Source organism: Lonchura striata, chromosome 1, assembly GCF_046129695.1.
Source record: "Lonchura striata isolate bLonStr1 chromosome 1, bLonStr1.mat, whole genome shotgun sequence".
Lineage (NCBI taxonomy): Eukaryota > Metazoa > Chordata > Aves > Passeriformes > Estrildidae > Lonchura > Lonchura striata.
This window is the reverse complement of record NC_134603.1, coordinates 2,855,526-2,881,284: the sequence shown is the minus strand read 5'-3', so window position 1 is coordinate 2,881,284 and position 25,759 is coordinate 2,855,526. Positions and strand designations below refer to the sequence as shown.

Sequence of the window (25,759 nt, the reverse complement as noted above, 5' to 3'; positions counted from 1 at the left end):
GCCGTTACCTTTTCCGTTTATCTCCAAATCTGCCCAGCTAGTGAAAAGGAGCTCAGCTGAGTAGAACTGTTTTCCCTACAAAATCTTGTTGACTGGTATTAAATATAAACCTGTCTTTCATTTATTTATCAGCAGAATTAGTGCAGGCTGTTCAGCTGCATTTTTCTGGAACTCCTATCATGAAAATGAGATTATATTTTTCTGTGTCATCCTATTTGCCCATTTGAATGTTAGTTCAGTCGTATTTCTCTTCTGTTCTTTTCAGATTTGTTTGATATCCCAAAGAATTTACTGCAAAATTAGCATCAGGAAGGCTGAGATAGTTCAAAAACTCTTGGCCCTTCACCTGCTAATATATAAGTGTTTATCCCAGGGGGATGGGGATTTTTACCCACATTCTTCTCAGTATTCAAATGGATTTTATTTCATCACATTAATGATGTTAAGTGTCTTTCTGAAATGATACCAGAAATAATCAGTGAACTCTTCTACCTTCTGCCAGTCTGCAGCTTCCCCATTACTCCATGAAAGCTCACGGCCCGCTGTGACTCAGTTTATCCAGTTCTTTGAAATGTTATCTGCTCAAAGCTTCAGAAAAAGGATTAACTCCTCCTGGGAGAAGAAAGGAGTTCCCTTTGGCTGCGCAGACCACTTGAAAAAGTTATTCAGCCTTTGTGCCTGTGGGAGACATTGATTTTATATGTTAAGAGTTTCAGAAGCAGAGACTTGTTCCCACTTTATGTGACTTGGTGACAGATCACAAAAAAGCCCAGTGGGGCTGAAGCATTCCCAGCAGGATCCCCAGATCTCTTTAATAAAGGGTGGGGAATCCACTTAAATTTATGTATGGAGTGATACATTCAAAACAGTTTGGGCCAGGATCCTGTTCCCTGTTTTTTATGAGTGCACATAAATGTGCTCCAGGAAGATTTTTTAGTCTGCAGCCCAGGACTAAGTGAATGGATGAGCAGATGAACCCCAGTTGAAAAGCAATGTTCCAGCTTTATCAGTGATCAAATTCAAAACCCAACAGGTGAAAAAACATGGTGTGTTTTCCATGTTTGAAAATCCAAGCCAAACCTCTCCACTCTCCTGGCAAAGGCTGTGCCCACCTCACTAATAAAGGGGGGGTTTTGCATTTTCCAAGTTTTCCTGTCCTTCACCACCCCCTTTTGACCACATCCTCTGTGTTCTCTGTCTTTCAGACCGATTTCGAGAAGGACGTGGACATGGCTTGTAGATCAGGTGAGCACATCACAGGTGAGAATCAGCAAGTGACCTGGTTTGGGGATTGAACTAGGCCAATTTTTTTCTTCCCTTTCTGTTCCCTTTGTGTGTGTCTTGGTGCCTTGCATGTCCTCACGTGGGTTGCCCTTCCTTTCAACCCCGGCCAAAAGAAAGCAACACCCTGAATTCTCCCTTTCCCTTTCCTATTTTCCTGTACCTCTTTTGGCCTTTTAACTGAGATCAAGCCTTGCATCTGAGAAATTGGGTTTTTTTGTCATGTAACACAGTGGCAGAGAAGAGCATCAAGGAAGAAGAGATGGGATCCATCTCTTCCTACTGTGATTCTTCTTTGCTCCAGCAACCCTTGCTGGGGTGATGCCAACCTCAGGCAGCTCTGTGCTCATGAAGGCTGTCTTTGTAGAAAGTCTGGAATGTGGAGAGCCTTCCCACCACTCCACCTGGCTCCAGGCTCTTCTGTGTGCCTGGAAGTGGTTGGATCTCTCCTCTTCTGCCTGCTCCTTTCTGCTGTGTGTTCATCACACAGGTTCCTTTGGATCCTGAGGATGTGCATGAGTTGACAGCTCCTTTTCCCAATAATCCCAGGGGTGTCTGTGCTGCCTGGATTCTCCCTGGCTGCCTGTTCCTCTCTGCAGGTCTCATCCTCTCCTGGTCCTGGCATGACTGACCTTTTGGCTGAGGTTATTTTTCTTAGCCTTTGTAGATACTGAAGCTTTAATTTTCCCTCCCAGACTTTTCCCCTCTGCCAAGCAAGAGAAATACCAGCTTGCTTGGAAATTGCATAATTTATATCTTCCAAACCAGGATCTTCCCAAGCCAGGGACAGCACATTCTGTGTTCAGTTACCACTATGACAAAGCTTCTCTTTAATTTTATTAATTTTTCTTTCTTTTCTTCTTTCCTGTTTTCTTGTCTTCTTTCCTTCTCTCTTTCTCTCCTTCTTTCCCTGCCCTGCCTTTTTTCTTTCTCCCCTCCTCTCTCTCTATATATAAATATCTACCTGTCCCTTTCATTTATCCTTTTCTTTATCTCATCTATCATTTATTTATCTGCTTCTAATGTATTTATCTATAATTCATCTATTTCATTCTATCTCACAATCACTTATTTATCTCTGTCCTCAGCTGTCTGTCTTGCTGTACCTGTTATTTATGTATTTCTGTCTGTCAACATTTGTCCCTGTCACTGTGTTTCTGTGTATTGTCTGTCACTGTCACTATCATTTATCTGTCTAATATCTATCTATATCTTATTTATCTTTTCCTGTCCATCTCTCTGCCTCACTCCCTCTCCCTGTGCTTATCACAGTCACAGTATATTTATCTCACTTACCCCTGTGATATCTTATTTCATGGTCTCTTTCTGTCCATTTATCTCTTTTCAGGGTCTCTCAATTTGTTTTTTCTTTCTGTTTTTCTGTCTCACACTTTCTAATCTAATTTCTAGCTGTCAGCCTCTTCTCATTTGTCTCCCTCCTTCTCTTTTGACACCAAATATCTCAGTCACAAAAAATCACGTGTGAAAAACGTGTGGGGGGCCAAGTCTGAGTCAAGGGGATGCTCAGGGAACATTCACCAGGCACAGAGTCAGCTGTAAACCACTGCAGACCCCAGATTCCTCCTCTAGAGGAGCCTTTCTGGATCTGCCACCACACCTTTTCATCCCAAATTGAGTTTCCCAGAGGAAGGGAAGGAGCTGATTTGTTTCATGGGATTTCATGGCAGGAGCCCCTGGATCAGCAGCTTGCCAACAGCCTAAACTTCCCCTCCTTTGCCTGCATCCAACTCCAGAATTTGTATTTGTCTGCCTGGAGATTCTCCTTCTCTCATAAAGTGCTATTAGATTGTGCCAAGATAAGTAGTTAATAATAAACCTCATTTCAGAGACCTTTTGGAGCGGTGCATCATCCCATGCACTCTGCTTATTGAATAATAAAAACCAGGAACCCGTCCAATGGTTTCTGGCCATCATTTCTCCTGGAGGCACCATCTCCCCTCTTGTGATGGATTTGGGATGTGGCTGAGGCCACTTAGAACCCCTCACATTGATCCCCTGGTAGGATTTGCTCCAGGGCTCGGTGTTGAAGGCTCACTCTGCTCCTTGCTTGGAGATTGCCAAGTGGAAACCTCTCCAAACCTATTTTCTGCAGCTATATGAGCATGGAGAAGAGCCTGGATCAATAAACCTTGCTGGCACTCCCAAGGGAAGGGTTTGACTTGCTCTGATTTATCCCAGAGATGCCAAGATGCTTATGGCTGTCAGAGTTTTCAGCTTTAAAAGCTCTTTACAAGCTCTTTTTATTCTCCTTGGTGCCCTGGTCATCCTGCCTTGCCTGCTCTGTAGTCTTGGGGAGGGGGCTTTGATCGTCCCTCACTCCCACTCGGAGCTGGTAGGAAAACCAGCGTGTCCTCAGTGCCATGGGATGCCCGTCCCACCTCTGTCCCACATGGAGCAGCTGAATGATGTCAGCTCACCCCAAAAATCCTTCTCCCTGGTCCTAAAAAAAGATCCATTTACCTATTTTTATTTCCTCCTTGCGATGGGTGAAAGGGGAACATACATTTCTTTCTCTTTTGCTGTGCTGAAATTCTGGGTAAGTAGCCCACAACACTTTGCCCCACAGTCTGATTTCCATGATTTTCTGATTTTCCACCCAATGGAGCCATCAAGGTTGACGTCATTATTTTCCCAAGATCTTTGCTGCAGCCTGAAACCAACTGAGCAATAGATTATTATGCCTGGAAAAGGGGCAAATTATTTATTTTGTGGGCATTTTTGTGTGGGAATGAGTGTCCAAATGTCCTTTATGACATGATCACTTCCTACTCAGTTTTTTTTTAAGGAATATTCCCATCACCACTTGCTTTCCTGAAGGGAAATTGAAAATTCCTAAATAATGAGCTATTACAAAGGTTTATCATGATTACTGGAATGTAAGATTTTTTGGAGAGCAGTTTGAAATTCATAACAAAATACTGTGTGCTTCAAAATACCAGTTTATTAATACTGGAACTGTTATGGGAAAAGAGCAACCGGAAGTATTTTTGTGAATTAATACAAAAATTTAAATTTCAAGGGGGCTGGAACTCATTGACCTTTTACGTTCTCTTCCAGCCCAGACCATTTGATGATGTTATATTTGTATGAATCATTGATAATGTTGTATTTCAGCTATTTCCTGAATCAAAATAATTTTTTTTTTTTACACAAAAGCAACCTTTTATTTTCAACAATTCTACTCCACAGGCTAATAGCGTATAGATTTAATATATACATGTATATACCAGATATACTAAATATCTAAAAATCTCTTTGGTTTTCAGGGTATTGTTATCAATATGTTGACCTAGATGGGAGTTTTGGCCGTGATTGTGTTGGAAAACTCACATCACAGAGAATTCTCTCAAAATAACACAGATTTTTTCCTCCCTAGCTTTAATTTTGCCTTCAGTTTCCTGGATTTTAAAAATATAGATAATGTTAAACACTGTTGTGCCTCTTTGGGAGAGGGAAGTGACTGTGGGAGGTGTCTTGATGTACCAACAAAACGCCAGGTGAGGTGCTGAGGACGCTTCTCTGTCTCCCCAGTGCTGAACAAGGACATCACCACGTGCAGAACCTCGACCATCACGGGGACCCTGAAGCGCCCATCGCTGCCCGACGAGGAGAAGCTGAAACTCAACCACCAGAAAGGCTCATCCAACTTCAACAGTCTTCCAGCCAACGTCTCCAAAATGCACCTTCAGGGCTCCCCACACTACCTGGGCGCCATCAACCTGAACGAGTTCAGCAACCACTCCCTCACCCTGAAGAAGGACAAGAACCAGCCGCCGAAATCCATCTACATCTGCGACGGGGACATCTTCAAGAAGTTGGACTCGGAGCTCTCGCGGGCGCAAGAGCAGACCCTGGACACCAGCTACGTGATCCTGCCCACCAACACGTCCACCTTGAGGGCCAAACCCAAAGATGAGAGCAAGTACAGCATCAACATCGACCAGATGCCTCAGACACGGCTCATCCACCTCAGCATGGCCACCGACCCCGGCTTCGTGGTCAAGAGTCCCCCGCGGGAGCCGGTGACCATGGCGTGCAGTGAGGTGCAGGGTTCCTCCATGATCCAGCAGCAGCAGCAGCTGGCTCCACAGAACATCTCCAACGAGTCGCAGATTCCCAACAGCCTGTGTGACACGGGTGACTCAGGGAACTCGGGTGTGGTGTCCAAGAGCGAGACCGTCTCCACCCTCTCCATGAGCTCCTTGGAGGTGAGCATGGAAACGGCAGCAGCGTTCTCAGCCCAGGGTGGTGTTCTGCCCTCAATCCCAGCCACTCCAGGGGGCTGAAAAGAAAAACTTCAGGGAAAATGTAGCCCAGGATGCAATGCCAGTGTCGTATTACCCTGAGGGACCACTGGCATGTGATCTTATTTTGGAATGTAATGTCACAACTTCCATTGCCAGATCAACTGTTTTTAGCCCTACAGGTGCTGCAAAGTCAAAACAAAAGTTAATTTATCAAAGATTATTCATATTAATGCCAGGCACATGGCACATCTTTTCACCTTTATATCCTTTACCCTATTTCTCATTTTGATGATTTCAGGCATGGTACAGATGAGAAAATCCCAGTGATCCAGGCTGGATGGTGCTTGGAACAACCTGGGATAGTGGAAAGTGTTCATGCCCATGGCAGGAGGTTGGAACTGGTTGATTTTAATATCCCTTCCAACATAAATGATTCAATAACTCAAAATATTTGGCACTTCCCATCATTAAGAGCCAGAAAAACACGTTAAAGGTGTAGAAAAAGGGAAAGGAGAAGGACTTTTCCTGTTTTATTCTCTTACTAACTTTTACCCATCTTCTTCTCTCCTGAACCACCCAGAGGCGGAAATCCCGGTATGCAGAGTTAGATTTTGAGGTGAGTACATCCCTTTCTAAATGTTGGTCCCAAATTTTTTGAGCCACCCTCTCCAATTATTTCACCCTTGCCAGAGCACAGGAAATGCATGTTCAGCCTGCTCAAACGTGGAAAGGGAAATCCTTCTAGAAGCTGTCCTGCCTCTCCTTCTGGGCAGCAGAAGGTAGAAGTGAAATGCAGATGGGTTGAATTAAAAAGAAAATGACATTGTGGAACATTTTTTAATTAAATTACCCCAATTCTACCCTAATGTTTGGGTGGGCCCTGAACACATTTACAGAGGTGACAAACTGATGAAAGGCTGGGCATGGGGACAGCGATCAGTTAAAGAAGGGCAGCAAACCTTCCTGAGGACATTGACAGTCAAGCTTAAATTCTGCAGCATAAAAATCGGATTGTTGCATGTTTAAGGGTTTTTTTTTAGGTCAAAAATTAGTATTTTACACTTTCTCCCACCATCTCACCTTGAAAATAAAAGCAGTGCTGCAGTGGGTCCTCAGTAAATGCTGAAGGTATTTCAGGCACCTGCAGGGAGACAGAGCTGGGGTTAAATGATGTAACTCTGGTGGGAGGACGTGTTCCTGATGGGGTTTGCTGATCTGTGGCCCTTTGTGTTTGCTCCAGAAAATCATGCACACGAGGAAACGTCACCAAGACATGTTCCAGGACCTGAACAGAAAACTCCAGCACGCAGAGAAGGAGAAGGAGTCTCCAACAACGGACAGCAAGGTTAGTCAGACACTTCCAGAAGCCCTCTGGTGCCAGCAGGAGCATGGGAACCAGCAGGAAATTGGTTTTTGACCATGCATCTTGCAGAAAACACATGTACACCACACAGCAGCCCAGGAGGAGGATTCTGTCCTTCTGTCTGTCTGTGGTGTTGTCTTCTCTGTGTCTATCCTTGGCATTCCCTTCCAGGTCATCCCTTTGTGCCCTATTCATCCACTCCTGGGTAGGAACTGGAAATTGGGGTGACCATGAGGAAATCTGGGTGGAAAGTGGAGAGGGCAGAAAGAGGGGAAGCATCTCCCCTCCCTTGAGGGGCTGAGGCAGAGGCCAAGGTGGCAGTGATGGGATATTTAGGATGGCCACAGCAGTGGGATTTAAGATGTGATGCTGGGAGCACATTTTCAGGAATGGAAAATATTAAATCCAGGTTATCTGTGACAGCTGACATGTGGAAATGAGCAGGTCCAGACGAGGCCATGAAGGTTCTCCAAGGGCTGGAGCATCTCTCCTATAAGGAAAGGCTGAGAAAATTTGGATTGTTCAGCCTGTAGAAGAGAAGACTCCTAGATGAGCTTATTGTGGCCTTTCAGTCACTACAGGAGCTGGACTTTGGCAAGGTCAGGTAGTGACAAGACTGTGACAACCAGCAAGGGGCAAGGGCTTTAACCTGACAGTGAGTAGGGTTAGATTGGATATTAGGAAGAAGTTCTTCCTTCTGTGGGTGCTGAAGCTCTGCCACAGGTTGCCCAGAGAAGCTGTGGCTGCTCCATCCCTGGAAGGGTCCAAGGCCAGGTTGGACAGGGTTTGGAGCAGCCTAGGGTGGTGGGAGGTGTCCATGCCCATGGCAGGGGATTGGAATGAGATGATTTTTATAGCCTTTTCTAACCCAAACCATTCTGTGATCCTGTGATATTCATGTTTTTCCTTGACAGGAGCAAAGTTCCAGGGAAAAGGGGACTTCTTTAAAGGGGACAGACTTAGGGAAGGGCCTTTCAGCTTTTTTAGGGGCAGAGATCTGGGACTAGAAAAAAAATTATCAGGAGCCTTTGTAATAATTGGTGTTGTAAATAATAAAATAAGGAAGAGCAGGCAGATGGCACCTTCCACGTGTCTCAGCCAGCTGGGCAAGGGCTGAAAGGCTGCAAGGAAATTTTACATCTCCAGCTGAAGAGAAGAACAAGCAGCAGAGCCAGGTTGACAGTAAGAAATTAAATTTCCTGCACTCAGGAGAGAGGCAAGGTGAGCTAATTATAACCATTCTTGGTGATTTGTAATCAAAGCCCCTCGTGACAAGAAAGTCATTGAGGGGCTGAGGAGAGAAGGGTAACAAAGATGGAGAAGGGTCTGGAGCATGAGTCTGATGAGGAGCACTTGAGGGAGCTGGGGGGACTCAGCCTGGAGAAAAGGAGGTTCAGGGGGGACCTTCTACTCTCTAGAACTCCCTGACAGGAGGTTGGAGCCATGTGGAGTCAGTCTTCTCTCGCAGGTAAAAAGTGATAGAACAAGATGAACCAACTCCAGTTGCACCAGGGGATGTTCAGGCTGGATATTTGGAAAAAATTCTACAGTGAAAGCGGTGGAATCACCATCCCTGGAAGTGTTCAGAAACCGTGTAGATGTGGCACCTGGGGACATGGTTTAGTGGTGTCCTTGACAGTGCTGTGTTGAAAGCTGGATCAGTGATCTTGGAGGTCTTTTCCAGCCTCAATGATTCCATGATCCTAAGACAGATCCAGGATGTAGCACCCCCCTGCAGTGGGGCAGATGTGGCACTGGTGGAGCTTATTTTGATGGGACTCCCTTGGAGGCAAGAGCAGAGCTCAGAGGGTGATGGAAGAAGAGGTTTGGGGTTTTTTGGAAGGAACCAGAGCATTACAGAGCCTTTGGTCTGTGTTCTGACCCCACATTGCTGTGCTGAGCTCCAGAGATGTTACCCCAGCAAATCCTACTTTTATTGCATGTGGCAAGGTGTCATTATGGGCTGCCCAGTGTAACAGAGTGGGTCTGCAGGTTCAGGTCAAAGAATCCTGCCTGGCTCAGAATCCCAATGCTTCTCACTCATGTCACCTCTCTGGGTTTTTTCGGTTTGTTTTTTTTTTTTTTCAGATATTTTAGTATGACGCAACTGTAAACCCAAAAAATGCTTAAATCCAGTGTAAAAGCTAATCTGTGGTCTGTTTGCAGGAGGGATTTATAGATTGGGAAGGTTTTAGCATTTCAGAGATGCATCTATGTAGAATTAAAGTTGCCGCTGTCAGCATCAAAGAGCTTTGAGATGCTGAAGGAGGTTCTGAAGGTGGCTTTTGCATATTGACTGGATCTTTTTCAAGTTGGGAATTTTATCTTGGATTTAACAGGAGAGGGGGGAGCTTGTGAAGAGCAGGATTGGCAAGTCAGGAGTGGGTATTGGTTTAAAAAACACCCAAAGCAATACAAAGTAAAATAAACAGGTTTTTTCCCAGCCCTTTTTCTACCATTTGCTGCTGAGGACCCCACTGGAACTCAGGCCTCATCATGAGCTCACCCTGAGAAGGAAGAGTAGATAACAGGGATTAAAAAAACAACAAAAGAATGTTTTCTCTTTCATGGATATTTAGGTTAAAAAATGAGGAGTGTTTCTTCTGGTGGCAGTGATAAATCAAACCTTAGTGTAAGTCTGTCTTTCATTTGCACTGCAGAGCATCATGGACCCATCCCAACCCCTTCTGTGACATTGTCTTTGTTTAAAAAATAGGTGTCTGCTAAGGAAGGCAGAATCCTTCCCTGAAATGGAAAATGTAAACCCCCTCCCTCCAAATTATTACAATTTTCAAACTAAGGGGCTCTCAGGCAAAGATAGGAGAGTAGGAATTACAGTTCTTTATTAGGAGAATTAAAAATACATGTAATAGTACAAACAAAACAAAACAAAACAAAAAAAAAAACAAACAAAAAAAAAAAAAAACAAAAAAAAAAACATTGACAGACTCAGAACATGCCCTGACACCCTGTGGATCAGGGTGGAGCCAGCAGTCCCATCCCAAGGTGGTTCAGCCCTCCTGCAGTGCCAGCTGTGCTTCTGTGGGATCAGGGATCCTCGAGAAGGGTGGAGTTTTCCTCTGAAGGTCCAGGGCTGGTGGAGATGGGCCTGGGCTCCCTCTGGGAATTCAGTGCAGAAGAAAGCTGCTCCTGTGGGAATGCAGTGGGAAAAGGCTGCTGTGGTATCCCAAAACCTCAGATTATATCCAGGTAGGAATTCTTGGCTCCTCCCCCTGGGTGGAGCATCTCCCCAGGGGATGATGGAATTTTATCAGCGATGCAGAGACACTCACTGGCCATGAACAGAAGAGATCTCCTGGAGGGAGGATTGGTTGTGGGAGAGATAAAGAAAACTGCCCAATGAGCAGAAGATAATTGCCCCACCTCTAACAGATGGAAATAGAATACACACCCCAGCTAAATCTTTCAGCCTAAGACAGACACGAATCCAAACATTCCTTAACCAACAGAAAGCTCCGCGCCTTGGAATGAGCAAGGTCATCAGGATCCTGGAGTACCCCTGAGCCCTTCCTCATCCCAGAGCAGAAGGGATTTTTCCTTGGACTGCTCCATCTGCCAGCATTGCTGTTCTCTCTGATTTCCTTTTTAAATAAACAACCACAAAGTCAAGCTCCCAAGTCTCTCTCCAAGCCTGGCATTTTCCCAGCCTCTCCTGGCAGCATGTCCCATTGTCCTCAGTCCTTTCCAGGATACAATGCTTCTCCTGATCTTGCTGTTCCTCTCTCCTCCCTCAACACCAAGGTCAGAAAAGTGCTGATGAAACTGGAAATAAACACCTGCACAGGACAGACATCCTGTGGATTCCTAGGAATGGTGCTGGCCATTTTTAGGGATCAATTTTTTAGGGATTTTATTATAAATTTTCATCCACACCGTACTCCAGTGCATTTACCATATCACACTAAACACAAGCTCCTTTCACATGAATTCCTAAATTATCAGATTTTAAGGAAACACCAAGAGAAGAATGGGATGAAGGAACAAATTTTCAGTCTCTTTAGGAAAAATGATGGAAAATTCAACCATCTTGTTTTATTTACTGTTGAGAATTTCTCCAGCTTCAAGGGTAAAATATAATTTTTAGAACCCCTTTTTGAGGGGTTTTCAGCCACGACACAAAGGTTTATAAAAGCACATGTATTCCTCCTTTTTAGGTATCCTGATAAATGGAAACTTGGGATAAATGTTAGTAGTATGTACACTCAATAAAGAAAAATGTCCTTTGCTCACTGTCCCAGAGAAATAACTGGCAGAGCTGGAAACATAATCAGGAATTCACCGAATAATTAAGGTTGAAAAAGACCTCCAAAACCATCAATTCCAACCACTAAACTCTGTCTCAAAGTGCCACAACTAAAAATTCGTCCCAAGAGGTGACTTCACCACTTCCCTGGGCACCTGTTCCTATATTCAGTATCCCATCTCTCTTGACCACCCTTTCATTGAATAAATTTTTGCTAATATCCAGCCTAAACCTCTCCTGGCACAACTTGAGGGCATTTCCTCTTGTCCGGTTCCTTGGGAAGAGAGACTGAGTCAGGGAATTTTAAATGGAGACGAGTTTGGGGATGAATTCTGCTTTTCCATCAACCTGCAGTTGAGGAGTCCTAATCCACATCCCACTGGGATTGGGGGGTTCCCACTGCCATCAGCTTCCTAATGAGAATCTGTCAGAATTATGGGAAGCAGGAGAGTTCCTGGAATGCCAGTCAGGTCTGAATCTTGCTCATACTCCAGGCATTCCCAGGAATGTGGCACTAGCCACAGGTATTGTTGCACTGCAGTTATTTTGCTGGAAACCAAAGCATATTCCTAATGATGAACCAGGCTGAGCCTCAGAGTACAGTAATAAAGAATTTCCCTTCCTTGGAGAATAAACATGGATTTTTTCCATATTTTCCAGTTTATTACATAAAATTTATTCCATGTGACACGTAGTTTCTTTTGCCTGTACCCCAACTCTAAAATGCTCCCACTGGAAGCACCCTCAACTATTCCTGATTAAAATCACATTTTCCAGCAGGATCCACGTTCAGAGCACACAGGACCACACATCCAGGTGGTGTTCAAGCCTTGGCCACCTCATCCCTGCAGCAGAAAAGTGTGGTCACACTCAAAATGTCTTTGAGCTGAAGGAGGGACATTCAGATGGGATATTGGGGAAAATTTCATCCCTGTGAGGCCCTGGCACAGGCTGCCCAGAGGAGCTTTGGATGTCTCATCCCTGGAAGTGTCCAAGGCCAGGTTGGACAGGGTTTGGAACAACCTGGGATAGTGGAAGGTGTCCCTGCCCATGGCAGGGGGTGGAACGAGTCAATCTTTGAGATCCCTTCCAACCCAAACCATTCAGGGATTCTGTGATTTGTGGCTGTATGGACTGATCAGGGATGTAGACGCTATTTCCCAAAGTTAATTTTTCCATACTGGGGAATTAAGATTGGAGCAGGATGGCATCCAGCAAGAATTGATGACAGCCAAGTTGTAAAGTCAGGATTTTTTAATGCACTGATGGATCTCTGCATGACCTTACCATGATCCTGGCAGGTCTCTTCCCACTCTGGATATTCTGTGGCAAATTTTTTCTCCTTGCAGTCTTCAGCTTCAGGTGAGGCAAGAACGGTGGAGTTGATTTTTTTCCTAACTCAGAAGGAAGTTTCGGGGTTGTAGGCAGGAATTCTTTGCTCGTGTTTTGCTGGAATTTGGGACAGATGTTCTCTGACCACCTGAAGAGATGGAAAAATCTAAAAATAACACCTCAGGAACAGCTGGTTTGCTGTGCTCATCCTCCTCCCAAACCTGTAGAGGTTTCACACTCTTGCCCTTCCATTTAATCCCAGACCAAACTGGAAGCTGATGTAGCCCCTGAGAGGAAAACTGAATGAGCTCTGTGTGTGTGGAATATTTATCCCCCTGACAGTTTATTTGCAACCAGGAAGCATCAAAGGAACCAAAGACTTGGAGACAACCACAGCAGGATTTGCATCAAAATACCCAGCCACCCCCACCAGGCATCCTGATAAAAATTTAAAGCTCTCTTGGTGTCTGGGATGCACCAAACCCTCATTTTTAAGGCTACAATAAGCAGTGAGTGGCTTCCACGTGGATTATAAATCTCTTTCTATACGGGAGATTTTTTGATACATATTGGAGTGTTAGCTTGGGACTGACTCAGACAGCAGAGTTCTTCCTTCCTAATCACTCCCATCACTTTGACTCCTTCTTTACTTCCCCAATTGCTACCAAAAAAAGAAAAAAATCCCATTGTTGGAAAGCCTTGTTGCAAGTTTGTTTCTCCCTTTCAAAGCCTGACCTTTGCCTGTCAGACTGCAGGCTCCACCATGCAATTTCTTCCCCTTTTTCCTCCTAAATACACAGAGTTACCCAGCTCTGAATTCTTGTAGCTGAGAGCTCTTCACATTAAAGGAGAGTAGTGGTTATTTCCAAGCTGCTTTGTACTACACAGGAAATATTTTTCCTGTGCAGATCTCTGTTCTCAGGGTTTAACATCTCCAACTCTGCTGCTCCCTGGGAGTTAATTGCCAAAGAAATTCCAGGGTTTGGGCTGGACATGGAGAGGGGTCTGTGGTTTTGTAGGCTTTTAAAAAAGCAAAGGTTTTGCTTCTCCTATGCTTTGATAGCAGTGGAAGTGGCGCTCCTGCCTTCCCCCTCAGCAGGAATCCTTTGATGCAGCTCCATTAGAGAAGCTGGAATCACATCCATATCCCTCTTTTCCTGCCAGCATCTGGCTTGGCATTCATTTTAAACAGCAGCTCTTTGCTTGTGCCAAGGTCAGCGCTGGACAGAGCTCTGCAAATTCCTTGGATTTTCTCCTTCTTGTCGATGAGCTCCCTGCCACTTTCAGCTCCCTGCAGCTGGAATGGTTTTTGCTTTGGCTCCTGTCCTGCAGCTCACATGCAGGATCTGGACTCAGTTTATAATTCACAGAATCACAGAATGGTTTGGATTGGAAGGAACATTAAAAATCCTCTCATGCCACCCCCCAGCCATGGGCAGGGACACCTTCCACTATCCCAGGTTGCTCCAAGTCCCATCCAGCCTGGCCTTGGACACTTCCATGGATGGGGCAGCCACAGCTTCTCTGGAAAAAACACAACTCTCAAATCCCATCCCAAATTCCTGTTGATCCTAAAAAGCACCTGCTCCAAATCCTATTTTAAAAACCTGTAAGGTTTTCTCCTACCTAACTTTTCCTTATTTCCTTCTGGAGAGTGTTTCTGTCTTGATTCCTCACTTTCTTTTCTCACAATGAGATTTTTCTTAGCTTTTCTCTATGGGCATCTGGAGACTTGCCCATTCAACCAGCACTGGCTTTGGCAACCTAATGGAGTTTTGAGAAAAAAAGGACCATGGAGACACAGCAAAAGTCTAAAGGGTTTTAAGATGACAGAGGGCAGGTTTAGATTGAATATTAGGAAGAAATTCTTCCCTGTGAGGGTGCTGAGGCCCAGAGCAGCTGTGGCTGCCCCATCCCTGGAATAGTCCAAGGCCAGGTTGGATAGACCTTGGATCAACCTGGGATAGTGGAAGGTGTCCCTGCCCATGGCAGGGAGGTGGGATGAGATGATCTTAATATCTCTTCCAACCCAATCCATGCCCTGATTCTGTAATTCTGTGATTTTATGAATATTGATGGATATTGCAGCTCATCCCCAGGCAGGGCTGTGTCTCCCTGGTGTGCTCTGCTACAGGAACTGGAACATTGGGAATCTGCTGGCTGGGTGTCCCTCGGCAAGGGAAGCTCCAATTTTGGGTGTCTTTGTGTCACATCTTTAATCCCCTCTGCACTGCTTAAAGGCCAAGTTTAACAGACCAATTAGTAAAGCTTTTATAGGGAGGAGCTCTGCATAAAGTCCAGTAATTACTGCAATAAATTCTGTTATGAAAATGGCATCAAATCTTAATTCAGTCAGCCATAAACCATCTGCCAGCTCCCAGGTACCAAAATACACTATCAATCAGAAGTTCACCTCCTCCTGCAGATCATCCAGCACCTTTTGTCCCAGCAATCAGGGGACAAAATTTGTCCCAGAGAAACCTGTTCCCTGTATCCTGTGCTCCAGCACCGGGAAGTGCCACCAGCACATGGAAACTCCTGGTTTTTTATACTCTGAAGTATGAATAATTCTTTACAGAGTCTAAATAAAAGACCCTGTGAAAAATCACGCTTTGGGTGCTCTTGGTCCCCTCCTGGATCCCCAGTTGCCCCCATGAGGCAGCTTTGAGAGTTTCCAAGATTTTAGGGAATTTAGTCCTCCAGGTGGGCTCTTCACAAACCATAAGCATTGTCCCAAAAAAGGCTGGGATTGGACCAGTTGGATTAACAGCAAGGATGCTCTGGAAAACAGCGTGTTCCTCATGCTGGTGGGACCACAGGTGTTCTGTGCAGCTTTTAGGCTTGTCTGGAGTCAATGAAAGACTTCCTTGCTCCAGAGACTGTTCACCTTCAGCTGTTTGGTCTCACTAGAATTTATCTCACAGCCACCCCTTCAGGATGGATGAACTTCAGGGAATACAGAAGCAGAAGACAAATTTTTATAGCCCAGGAAATGCTGGGTATTTCAAGTTTCTTAACTGATCTCTAAGTTAAAACCACAAATTATTTCTACTTTTTTTTCCCCCAATTTAAATTAATGAAATTCTGAACAAAGCCAACCACTTCCTTTTATTTTGCTTTTCTCCTAAATGAAAAGGGAAAAAAAAAAAAAAAAGAAAAAGCATAATCTTTGTAGTTCAGTAGCATAAAATGAAAGAACTGCAGCTACTTGCTTCTGAGAAGGAAAATTCATCATTCTCTAAAGAAACAAGACAGCTTTCCCATTTTCTAATCACTTTTCATCGACATTGATCTGAAGATGGATTAGACGAGCGTGAGCCACATTTATCCTTCAAATTCCCTGCTCTACGGTCTGAATAACTTCATCCTGGTCCTGCAGTCATCAATGTCATGGGGAGAGACCATTTGGGTCATGAAATATCCTTCAAGTTGACACCAGAGGCAAGGAAAGCAGCATGGGAGGGAGTTCCAGGGGAGTTACCACCGAGTGCTCAGCGGAAGGCCCTGAGTCGCTCCTCAGTTATTCAGGGTAACCATAAAAACTGGCTGTTAAAAAATTAAAAACTAACAAAAAAAAAAAAAATCAAAAACCCCACAAAACAAACACAGGGAGGCGCAGCTTGAGCAGTTCATGAGCTTTGGCTGAAATGGGAGATCCAAGCTGTGCCTCAGAGCAGACTCTTGGGCTGTGTTTATGCACTGCAGGGATGGTGCTCCTGAGGAAAAGAGTTGGGAATACAGGAGCTCGGCATGAAGCCAGCCAGAACCCCTGGAGGCAGCACAGGAAGGTGTGCAGGGTGAGGGAGGGGATTCTGCTCCTCAATTCTGCTCTGGTCAGACCCCACCTGGAACCTTTTGTCCAGTTCTGGGGTCTCAACACACGAAGGATGTGGAGCACCAAGATGATCACATGGATGGAGCAGCTCTGCTGGGAGGAAAAGCGGAGGAAATTGGGATTATCCAGCCTGGGGAAGAGAAGGCTCCAGGGAAACCTCAGAGCCCCTTCCAGTGCCTGAAGGGGCTGCAAGAGAGCTGGAGAGGGACTTGGGACAAGGGATGGAATGCCAGGACAAGAGGGAATGGTTTTAAATTGACAGAGGGCAGGGTTAGATGGGATATTGGGAAGAAATTCTTTCCCGTGAGTGTGCTGAGGCCCTGGCATAGCTTGGCAGAGAAGCTGTGGCTGCCCCAACCCTGGACATACCCAATGCCAGTGTGGACAGAGCTTGGAGCAGCCTGGGATAGTGGAGGTGTCCCTGCCCAGGGCAGGGGCTGGAATGAAATGGTTTTTAAGGTCCCTTCCAACCTAAACCATTCTGTGATTTTTGTGATGATTCCCTGAAGACCCAGGGTAAGGACCCAACACCATCACCTTTCCATTCCCACCACGAGTCCAGCACAGATGACTCTGCAGTCTGCCAGGACCAGCTCCAGCAGAAGAATGTGTTGATGATCTCAATGCACTTCCCCTCTGTCCTTGTCAGAGAGCTGGGGGTTTTGCTGGCTCTGCACCCTAAACACCTTTTATCCCAAATCCTCCCCCTCCACCTTAAAAATTTGCAGCTAAAATGAACATCAGGGCTGAATGAAGGGGCCTCTCAGTGCCACCAGGATGATGAACACTTCGAGTCTGGAGCTGGTTTTACCCCAGCTCTGAGTGTGGGTGCTCCCTCCTTTCCCACCCTTTTTTTTTTTTTTTTTTTTAATCCATGATCCTGGCACCAGGCAGGGACTGATAAACATTTCCCTCCTTCCCAGAAGCTGCTGTGTCAGGCCAGAGTGATGGCTCTGTTCCTGGCAGAGCAGCTCCTGGTGCTTTCAGCCCGTCTGGGGCCAGCCCGGGCTGTCTTGGAGGCACCAGGCCAGCCCCAGGCCTTTTCCAGCCAGATTACACATCCCTCTCTCCAGGATTTCTTTCTTTTCTATGCATAGCTCAGTTTTCCCTCCTGTCTGCAAGGATTGCAAAGACCCCACAGTGAAGCTGGAGGGAAATGCCAGGGTTGGAGCATTAGCTCAGTGCCTGTTTCTCTGTGCTGCTCAAGTGGCCAAGACCCCATAAAAACTTTTTTCCATATGGAGGGAAAGAAAAGGGGAGCTGTTCCCAGGAGCCTGCTACCAATTCCCAGGGTACCCTGTGCCAAGAGGAGATTTTCTTTTGTCTCCCAGCATCCTTCCCTTAGCTCTGCCAGGCTGATTAACCTGCTCAGAGATCCCAGTGGGCACAGAATCCTTCTGCAGCCACCCCTGAGCCAGCACTTCCCTCACAGCCTCACCAGAGAAGCCTGATCCTTTCCTGAGAAACTGAGAACGAAAAGCAAGAATCCCTTCTTCATTTCCTCGTTTTCCAGAGCTCTTTTTCATCTTCTAACTGTGAATTAACACCTTTGTGGTCACTAAGCCCAGTGACCACAGCCCTTATCACACTGATAAGGAGGATGGAAATCACCATGTGGGGTCAGACCCAAGGGCAGTTTCTGCCTCCTCCCCATGGCAGAGTGAAAAGGAGCATGGAGAAATAAAAGTTCCAGCCTGTGGTGGTGCATCTTCAAAAAGATCTCCAGAACTGCAGGAATTTGTGCTCAGAGACCCCTTGATGCAGAGTGATGTCACTTCACTGGACAGCACTGAAATAATGATGTTTTTTGAGTGTTTCTGTGTACTTTTCATGAGTTTAGAAGCTTTCAGGATGGACAGAGAGCTGTGGAAAGGTGGTCTGGAGGTTGGCTGGGCACTGTGGGCAGGTCCAGCTCCCGGGATTCACTCCTGGGTCCTCTGGAGTTCCTTTGTTGGAACAGATTTTCCCAATCCCCAACATCAGTGGTCCATTCCTGTCATCCACAAGCTCTCAGAGCTTCACAGACCTCTTTTACCTCCAACCATAATCTTTTTTAAGGCCTGAAGGCTGGAGTTTGCAATCTTTCCTCCCACAGGACATTCTCTATAACTTTATCCATGGCTAGAAACCATCCACATTTATCATTTTCCCTTTATCCTCCCCTCAGGAAGCCCATGGAGTGCCTGGAATATTCAAGATGCAGATGCAGAATGGAGATGTTCACAGCCAGAATAATATTTCCTGTTTCATTTTTTTTCTTCCTTTCTTAATTTTTCTCTTCTCAACAACTCACAACATTTAATGTCTGGGGTTTGAATAATTTTTGTCACCCTTAGGTGGAGTTCCCCAGTGACAGGGCTGATCGGAGGCCAATGCTGTAGATGTGAGCTCATAATTTTTTCATTTTGTTGTTTTTGGGTTTGTTTTCTCCCTCAATTTCTGTTCCTTCCACGGTTTTGCAGCTCCTCTTGCTCACTAGCCCATGACAGGGAGGGCTCTGAGGTTTGCTGATCACGTTCAGGGTGCATGATCAGATCTGGGAGCATCCTCCCACCATGAAGGAGAGGCTGAAGGTCAGGAGTGTGGCAGATGGAGAGAGGCTGCTAAAACAGGGACTGGCTGCAAACACAACCTGATGCTGAAGGTGGCCATAAATAATCCCATCAAAAAAAGGCTCTTGTTTGAGGGGAAAAACGAATTATTTATGAACTTCATGCATAACATCACTTGTGCTGCTCTCTAATACAGCTGTGGGCATCAGCAGCTTCGAAAATTTTTGGCATTGCAGCAGTGGTGGGAGAAAAAAAATGTTTTTAATTGAAACAAATCTGTCTTCACCTTTTGGGAAACTTAAAAAAAAAAACAAAACACAAAAAGAGCAAAAATTGGAATGAATTTGTGTTCCTTCTCGCTGTCTTTTCAGACAGACTGATGGTCTCCAAAAAACTCTGTAGGTGGAAATTTCTCTTCAGGAAACTTCCAGCTTGTCTCATCAAAGCACTCACAAGAGTTAAATAGGTTCCACTTTTTAGTTGCAGTGATTCTAAAATAAGTTCCAGAAGAGATAATGGAATAAATCACAATTTTAGCACTTTTTCTGTCATATTAGTATTAATCACTGTTGTGTTATTTCATGGAATAAAGTATGAATAACACCAGCAGCATAAGGAAAGCTCTGTATTGTAGAGTTTAATAAAAATCTCAGCTGCAGATTTCAAAAATTTGAGAATTGAGTGTTTTACATATGAGCAATACTTTTACACAACCTGATTAAAAAAAAAAAACAAACCAAAACATTTTTTTTTCAAAAAGACTTAAAAACGTATTTTTCTCCCTTTGAATGAAGATAATTTCAAAATGCTTTCATTTCACTTTGAGATGTTTACCTGGTTTGTGCTTTCCCCACCTTCTAACCACCCAGAGCCTTCCTCCTGGGAGTAGTTAGGTGCAGGACCAACTTCAAGCGCATCTTATTTTTTACATTAAAGTTTGGACAAGCAGAATTCCTGACCCAATGAAAGCCGCCCCTGCAGGGATAATTCCACAGCAGCTTTCCTGTCAGCACTGCAGTGTGGAGCTGGGACAAACAAGAGCCTGGCAAGAACATCTTGGGGAAGGACAAACCGAGGAGCTGAGGCTGCTGGATGAGCCTGCAGCAGATGGGGATGGAGGTTTCCTACAGAGCTACAACGCTCTCAGCACCATCCTGGAGTGACCCCACAGCCTTTTGTGGCTTCATCTCCCCTCAGTCATTAGATTTTGGTGACAGCCTCGGGCTGAGCCACATCCTGGTGGCGTGTCCCCTGCACATCTGGCTCCTCACCTTCCCTCCAGGGTTTTCCCTCGTTGTCATCCTCCGTGAGCTGCTTTCCTCCTGTCCTTCCCACTTCTCCGTTGGCAGGTAGCTCAAAAGGGCTCTGAAATGTCCAGGAAAGCCTTTTCTTGCCCAGTGCTGGAGTGTTTTTGTGGAGATAATGAACTGTGAAAAGCATCACTGGTGTTTGGAGGGGAGAAGTTGAGTGGAGCAACTCATTTAAAACCTTTCCTTTCTCCACCCATGGAGGAACACATTCATTTTCCAGCCCCTCAGCCCTCCCCAGAGCCTTGTCTCGGTGCATGTCAGCAAAAACATGGAAAAGTTTTCTGGATCAATATCCATAGTGGGGTGCTGTGGGGAGACTGGGTCAACAAAGCCTCCAGAGCTTGGTGTGGAGCTGGTGGAAATGTTTTCAGCCTCCAAGATAAGCTCCAGCTCCTCAAGCAGCACAGATTTGGTTCCCTGGTGGAGCAGGGAACTGGTTTTGTTGCAATTAAAGAGTCTACAAATAGCTGTGAATCAAATGCAGTGGGTGTTCAGGAAGACCTCATTGTAATCTGGGTTTCACACGTGGGTTGGGTTGGAAGAGACCTTTAAGAGCTTACAGTTCCGATATTTCCACCTTAAATCCTGTAGTCCCATAGGTAGGGACACCTTCCACCATCCCAGGTTTCTCCAAGCCCCATCCAACTTGGCCTTGGACACTTCCAAGGATGAGGCAACCACAGCTTCTCTGGGAATTTCATTCCAGGGCCTCACCACCCTCACAGGGAAGAATTTCTCCCCAATATTCCCTAACCCTAACCCTAATTCTACCCTCCTTCATCTTAAAGTCATCACCCCTTGTCTCGTCACTACATCTGTGGAAATTGAAAAAGATCTGATGTTCTTAAAACCACACTCAGTTTTTCAGTAGCAAAATCCTCAGCTGAAGGCTGAAGTATCCAGTCATTAAGTGATGGAGGTGGCAGTGGAAAGAAAAGCACCATTTTCTTCTTGAAAATAGGCAGTTTGTACACTAAATGTCATTTTCATTGATAACCCCACTTTATTTTGGATGAGAAGCTGCACAGAAAAAACGATTTGTTGATACAAGAGGAGGCAAAATCATGGGGTTTCTTGCATTTTGCACTACTAACTTTTCTTTCTTTTTTTCTCTCCTTTCTCACACTTTCCTCCCCCTGCAGCAAGAAAAACAGCAGACACCAAACAAGAGACCCTGGGAAGGCATCAGGAAAGTCCAGTCCCCGCCATCATGGGTTAAAAAGGACATCGAACCTGTGGCACAGTCTCCCCTAGAACTAAAAACTGTAGAGTGGGAGAAAACAGGGGCCACCATCCCCTTGGTGGGACAAGACATTATTGACCTTCAGACAGAGGTCTGAGCCGAAAGGGAAGAAAAAGGACTTTTTTTTTTTCCAGAAAACAAACGAAACAAACAAAACAAAACCACGTTTTAAAGAAATGATTAAATTAAATCGGAACCGAGGGAGAGAAGTGTTTGGTTTCTTTTGAAACCTTTGGTAAGATGGAGTAACTTTTGTATTGTTCTCAGCAGAGAGGGGGAATATTACTTTATAGAGTATAGTAGCTGTAGGTTCAGGACAACACGAGCTTTCCCAGGCAGGACTGGAGGAGTGAGCCTGGAAGAGAGCGAGGAGGAGGAGGGTGGGGAGGGGCTGCAGGGGACAAGCCCTGCCAAGATGCTCTCGGGTCGCTGCCGCACACCAGGAGCCCTCCTGCTCTGCCACGGGGCGGTGTGGAAGGATGCCCAGCAGCCACCACAGAGGGCCCAGAAGATCAGGGTTGTTTGGGGACACCGAGAGGGGACACCTGCGGGAGCCTCGCTGGGATGTGGCCGGGCTGGGGCAGACCCAGCCTGGAGGGACGCCTCTCGCTCCCCCAGCCTCTCCCTCGCCAGCTCATCCAAGAAGGAAGGAGATGGGACGTGCCAAGAAGTGGCCACAAGGACACTGCCACTCCTGGGTGCCACGCCACGACCTGGCATTGGCGCACGGTCACAGCGGGTCCCCGCGGAGGGGGACACGGTGGAAAGGAGAGGTGGGGCTTCCTCCTCTCATCCCTCCCCGGCGGAGGAAAGGACCAGCTCCAAATCTCCAAATCCTGCTCACACCATCTCCAGGGAGAGGGTGGAAGGTGGTAGACAACCAGACCAACAAGAAGAATGTAGGTCATGTCATTGACTGTTAAATAGATAAACTCAGAACTCAGCACGGGCCTTGCAAAGGTCCTCTTGGCCTCATCCTTTTTTTTTTTTTTTTTTTTTTCGTTCTGTTATTTGTCCTTGCTTTCGGACTCAAATTTATTCCAAGCTGCCCCTCCCTGGAAGGCAGAAAGAGAAAAAGGGAAAGACAGATCTGCCGCTGTACCTGGAGATATTGGTAAACAGAGATGTTGCCTTAGGACATTGAGACAAACTGACAACATGAATAACGTCCACTTGGAAACAAACAGACAAAAAAAAACAAACAAAATAATCTATTTTTTTCCTTCTTCTTTTCTTTTCTTCAATAAAAAGAGAACTTGAAACCCGAGACCTTTCTTTTCTTTGGCTCTTGTCATTTCGAATGCCTTTCTGTGCCGTAGGACTGCTCAGGCATGGGGTGAGGATGCCACCTGCTGAAGGTGGAAGGCAAGTTGCTCCGTGGAAATTTTGGGATGGTGGGAATACACAGCCCCTTCACCGCTGGCTTGCAATGTTCTGTTTAGTTTTCTTCGGTTTGGGTTTTGGTTATTTTCCCCTCGCTGGCTCTTCTCTGCCCTCCCCACTGCCCAGAGCCAGTAGCATTTTCATGGTCCTACAGGAAGGAAGAGGTGGAGCTGATCAGGAGAGCAGGACAATCCTCCTCATAAAATGCAGTATTTTCATTTCACTATGAAAAAAAAAAAAAATCTTATTTAATTTTTTTTTTCATTTAACATTTCTCAAGGTTATTTACAAAAAAAAAAAAAATGAGGTGTCTACATTTCACCCCAAAAAGTGTTGTGCAATATTTTTATCATTAAAAAAATATGCCAGAGGCATTAGACACAGACTTTATTTTTTTATTATAATTTTTGTCATTCCCAGCACTGTCTGTCTGATGTTTGGACCAGCTCTCCCAGTTTTAGAGGTGGATGGAGACAAATCTCTGGTTGTGAGTGGCCAGATTGTGCCGGATAGCAACAAAGCTTAATCAGGATCTGAATTACTACTGTGCTTGGGTCTCCTTTTGATTAAAAAATACCAAACCTCACATTTTTAGGGAAAAATGACCAATGGGTACAAGATGCCAAGCAATGCCCCCAGTTGTGCTTCCCCCATGGGGAGGTGTTGTTTGATGTGACAAATCTCTGCCTTGACTTCCCTTTGGGCCACCTGGGTGATCTCCAAGGACAGTGGCATTTACCTTACCTTTAATCACAGGATGTGAAGGATGGAAAGGACAACTTCAATAAATCCAAATAGTTAAAAAATAGGGAAAGTGGTTACTCATAAAACTGTGATACTATTGTTCAATTTTAGCTTATTCATGAAACAGGAAAGCACAAAGGCTTCCCTCAGATGCTGGGTTGTATGATATTGTAATTATTATAATTACACATGATGAATTTTAGCATACAGGTATCTTTCTACTGTGTTTTAATTATTTTCCCTTTTTTTTCATTCCCTTCCCTTCTGTCCACTCAAGCCTGCCTTCTTCACTCCAACCTTCCCCGCTCACCCATTCACTGCAGCCACCTTTGCAGGACATTAACGATGTTATGTAATTACAGAGATAAATGTTTGTTTAAGAACTGTTGATATTCGACTTTCTCTGCTCAGCTTCTCTGGTTAATCCTGTTTTCCCACGTCCTGCCCTCCTTCCATGCCTTCCCCTCCTTCCTCTCTCTGTTCGTCAACACTTTTTTTTTTTTCTGTACAGTTTTCAGAGCACAAAATGAATGTGTCTTATTTCTAATAAAAGAGGTGGAAACTCCAGCCCTGTCTGCTTTTTAAAAGCGCCCCTGCCTGCATCCCATGTGTGGTTTGCATCTCTCCTGGGGGTTGGGAAACCTCTTCTGGCCCCACAGCTGCCACCTGGGCTCTCTACTCTGGAAGAATCACGACACGTGGCTGAATTTACCCAAATTTCAGCTTTGTATCCTCTCCACTCCTGTAAAAATACACATCTCTATAAAGTACATTCGCAGGACATGAGGAATCCCCTTTTCTGTGCAGTGCAGCTTGCTTTTATTTCGGTTTCTCAAATCCACAGCCTGATGCCTCCTTCCCACTATCATGGGGTGTGAAGGGCTGAGATTTAACACAGATCTTGCAGCATTTCCACCACAGGACAGGGGTGTGGGGTTAAAGATTCCAGCAGGGCCATGGTAACTCTGATGCCACCCTGCCCACATCCCTGCAAAGCCAGTCATACAACTCCAGAATGGTTTGGGTTGGAAGGGGCCTTAAAGATCATCTCATACCAACCCCCTGGCACGAGCAGGAACACCTTCCACTGTCCCAGGTTGATCCAAGCCCTGTCCAACCTGGACTTGGACACTTCCACAGATGGAGCAGCTTCTCTGGACAACCTGTGCCAGGGCCTCACTTCCCTCACAGGGAAGAATTTCTTCACAATATTTAATCTAAATCTAGATCTACCCTGCTTCAGCTTAAAGCCATTCCCCTTGTCCAATCCTTCAGTACCCTTGTAAGAAGCACCGCTCCATTTTTTTTTGTTGTTGTCCCCCATCAGGTACTGGAAGACTCAACCTCACCTGGATTTCCCTGGCACCTCCTGCATGACCAGACTCTGAGCAGGAGCTCGGCTCAGTGCACAGGGGTTTGAGGATATCACTTGCAAAATGTAAAAAAAAAGTAATTGAGCAACAAATGATTCACTTCCTTGGTGCTTATCCCGGAACGGATGAAATCTTAAAAAAAAAAAAAAAACAGTGTATTTATCTCCCTGACTCTGCTCCATAACCTGTTTGATTTTAGAATTATAGGCAGGACTACAGGAAACATAAATCTCGGGAAAATGGGCTCCAGGACTGCTGCTCTTCAGATCCTTCATGCAAAACCATCACAGCCCAGTAGGTCCTCAGATGTAATGGTTTTATCTTGGCCTGGCTGAATTAATGTGGATGTTCTGACAAATTTGGAATGACTGCAGACCCGTGGGGCTGCCTGGAGGTTCTTAGCCCAATCCCCCTTCCCTGAGCCATTATCCAACATTTCTTCAACCAGCAGCACTTGATGGTGAGTCCCAGACCCTCATCCTTCCTATGGAGGTGTTTCTCACCCTACATCTGCCATCCACAATCCTTCGGGGATTTGGCAGTGCTGGGTTGGACTTGGTGATTTTAAAAATCTTTTCCAAACCAAAGAATTCAGCGATTGTGTCACATTAGGGAAGGGCGTGGCACTTCATGAGATGGTGGGCCGGGAGATCAGGAGAACCCAAACCTTGGATCACTGGCCTAGAGCTCGCTCAGGAGGTCCTGCTGCTTCCCACCAGAGGAGGCTGCAAGGAGGCAGCACTTCTCCTAACTGTGCTCCTGGGACTGCAAAATTAAAGCACTGCCAGGGGTGGTGGGTGCAGGAGGTCAG

General features: G+C 45.5%; 1 protein-coding gene across 11 annotated transcripts in view; it reads left to right on the top strand.

Annotated features, from left to right (window-relative positions):
• ADGRB1 (adhesion G protein-coupled receptor B1) overlaps positions 1-24,142 on the top strand; it is a 283,170-nt gene extending 259,028 nt beyond the window's left edge. For 9 of the 11 annotated variants that reach the window (XM_077781813.1, XM_077781806.1, XM_077781809.1 and 6 more), the window contains 5 exons: positions 1,206-1,260; positions 4,834-5,510; positions 6,130-6,165; positions 6,790-6,894; positions 21,348-24,142. In XM_077781813.1, coding sequence (XP_077637939.1) covers positions 1,206-1,260; positions 4,834-5,510; positions 6,130-6,165; positions 6,790-6,894; positions 21,348-21,545 — 1,071 coding nt within the window. In that variant the 3' untranslated portion in view covers positions 21,546-24,142. The remainder of the gene's footprint in view (positions 1-1,205; positions 1,261-4,833; positions 5,511-6,129; positions 6,166-6,789; positions 6,895-21,347) is intronic. The other 2 variants (XM_077781807.1, XM_077781822.1) reach the window with 1 other exon arrangement.
• Positions 24,143-25,759: the final 1,617 nt, after the last annotated feature.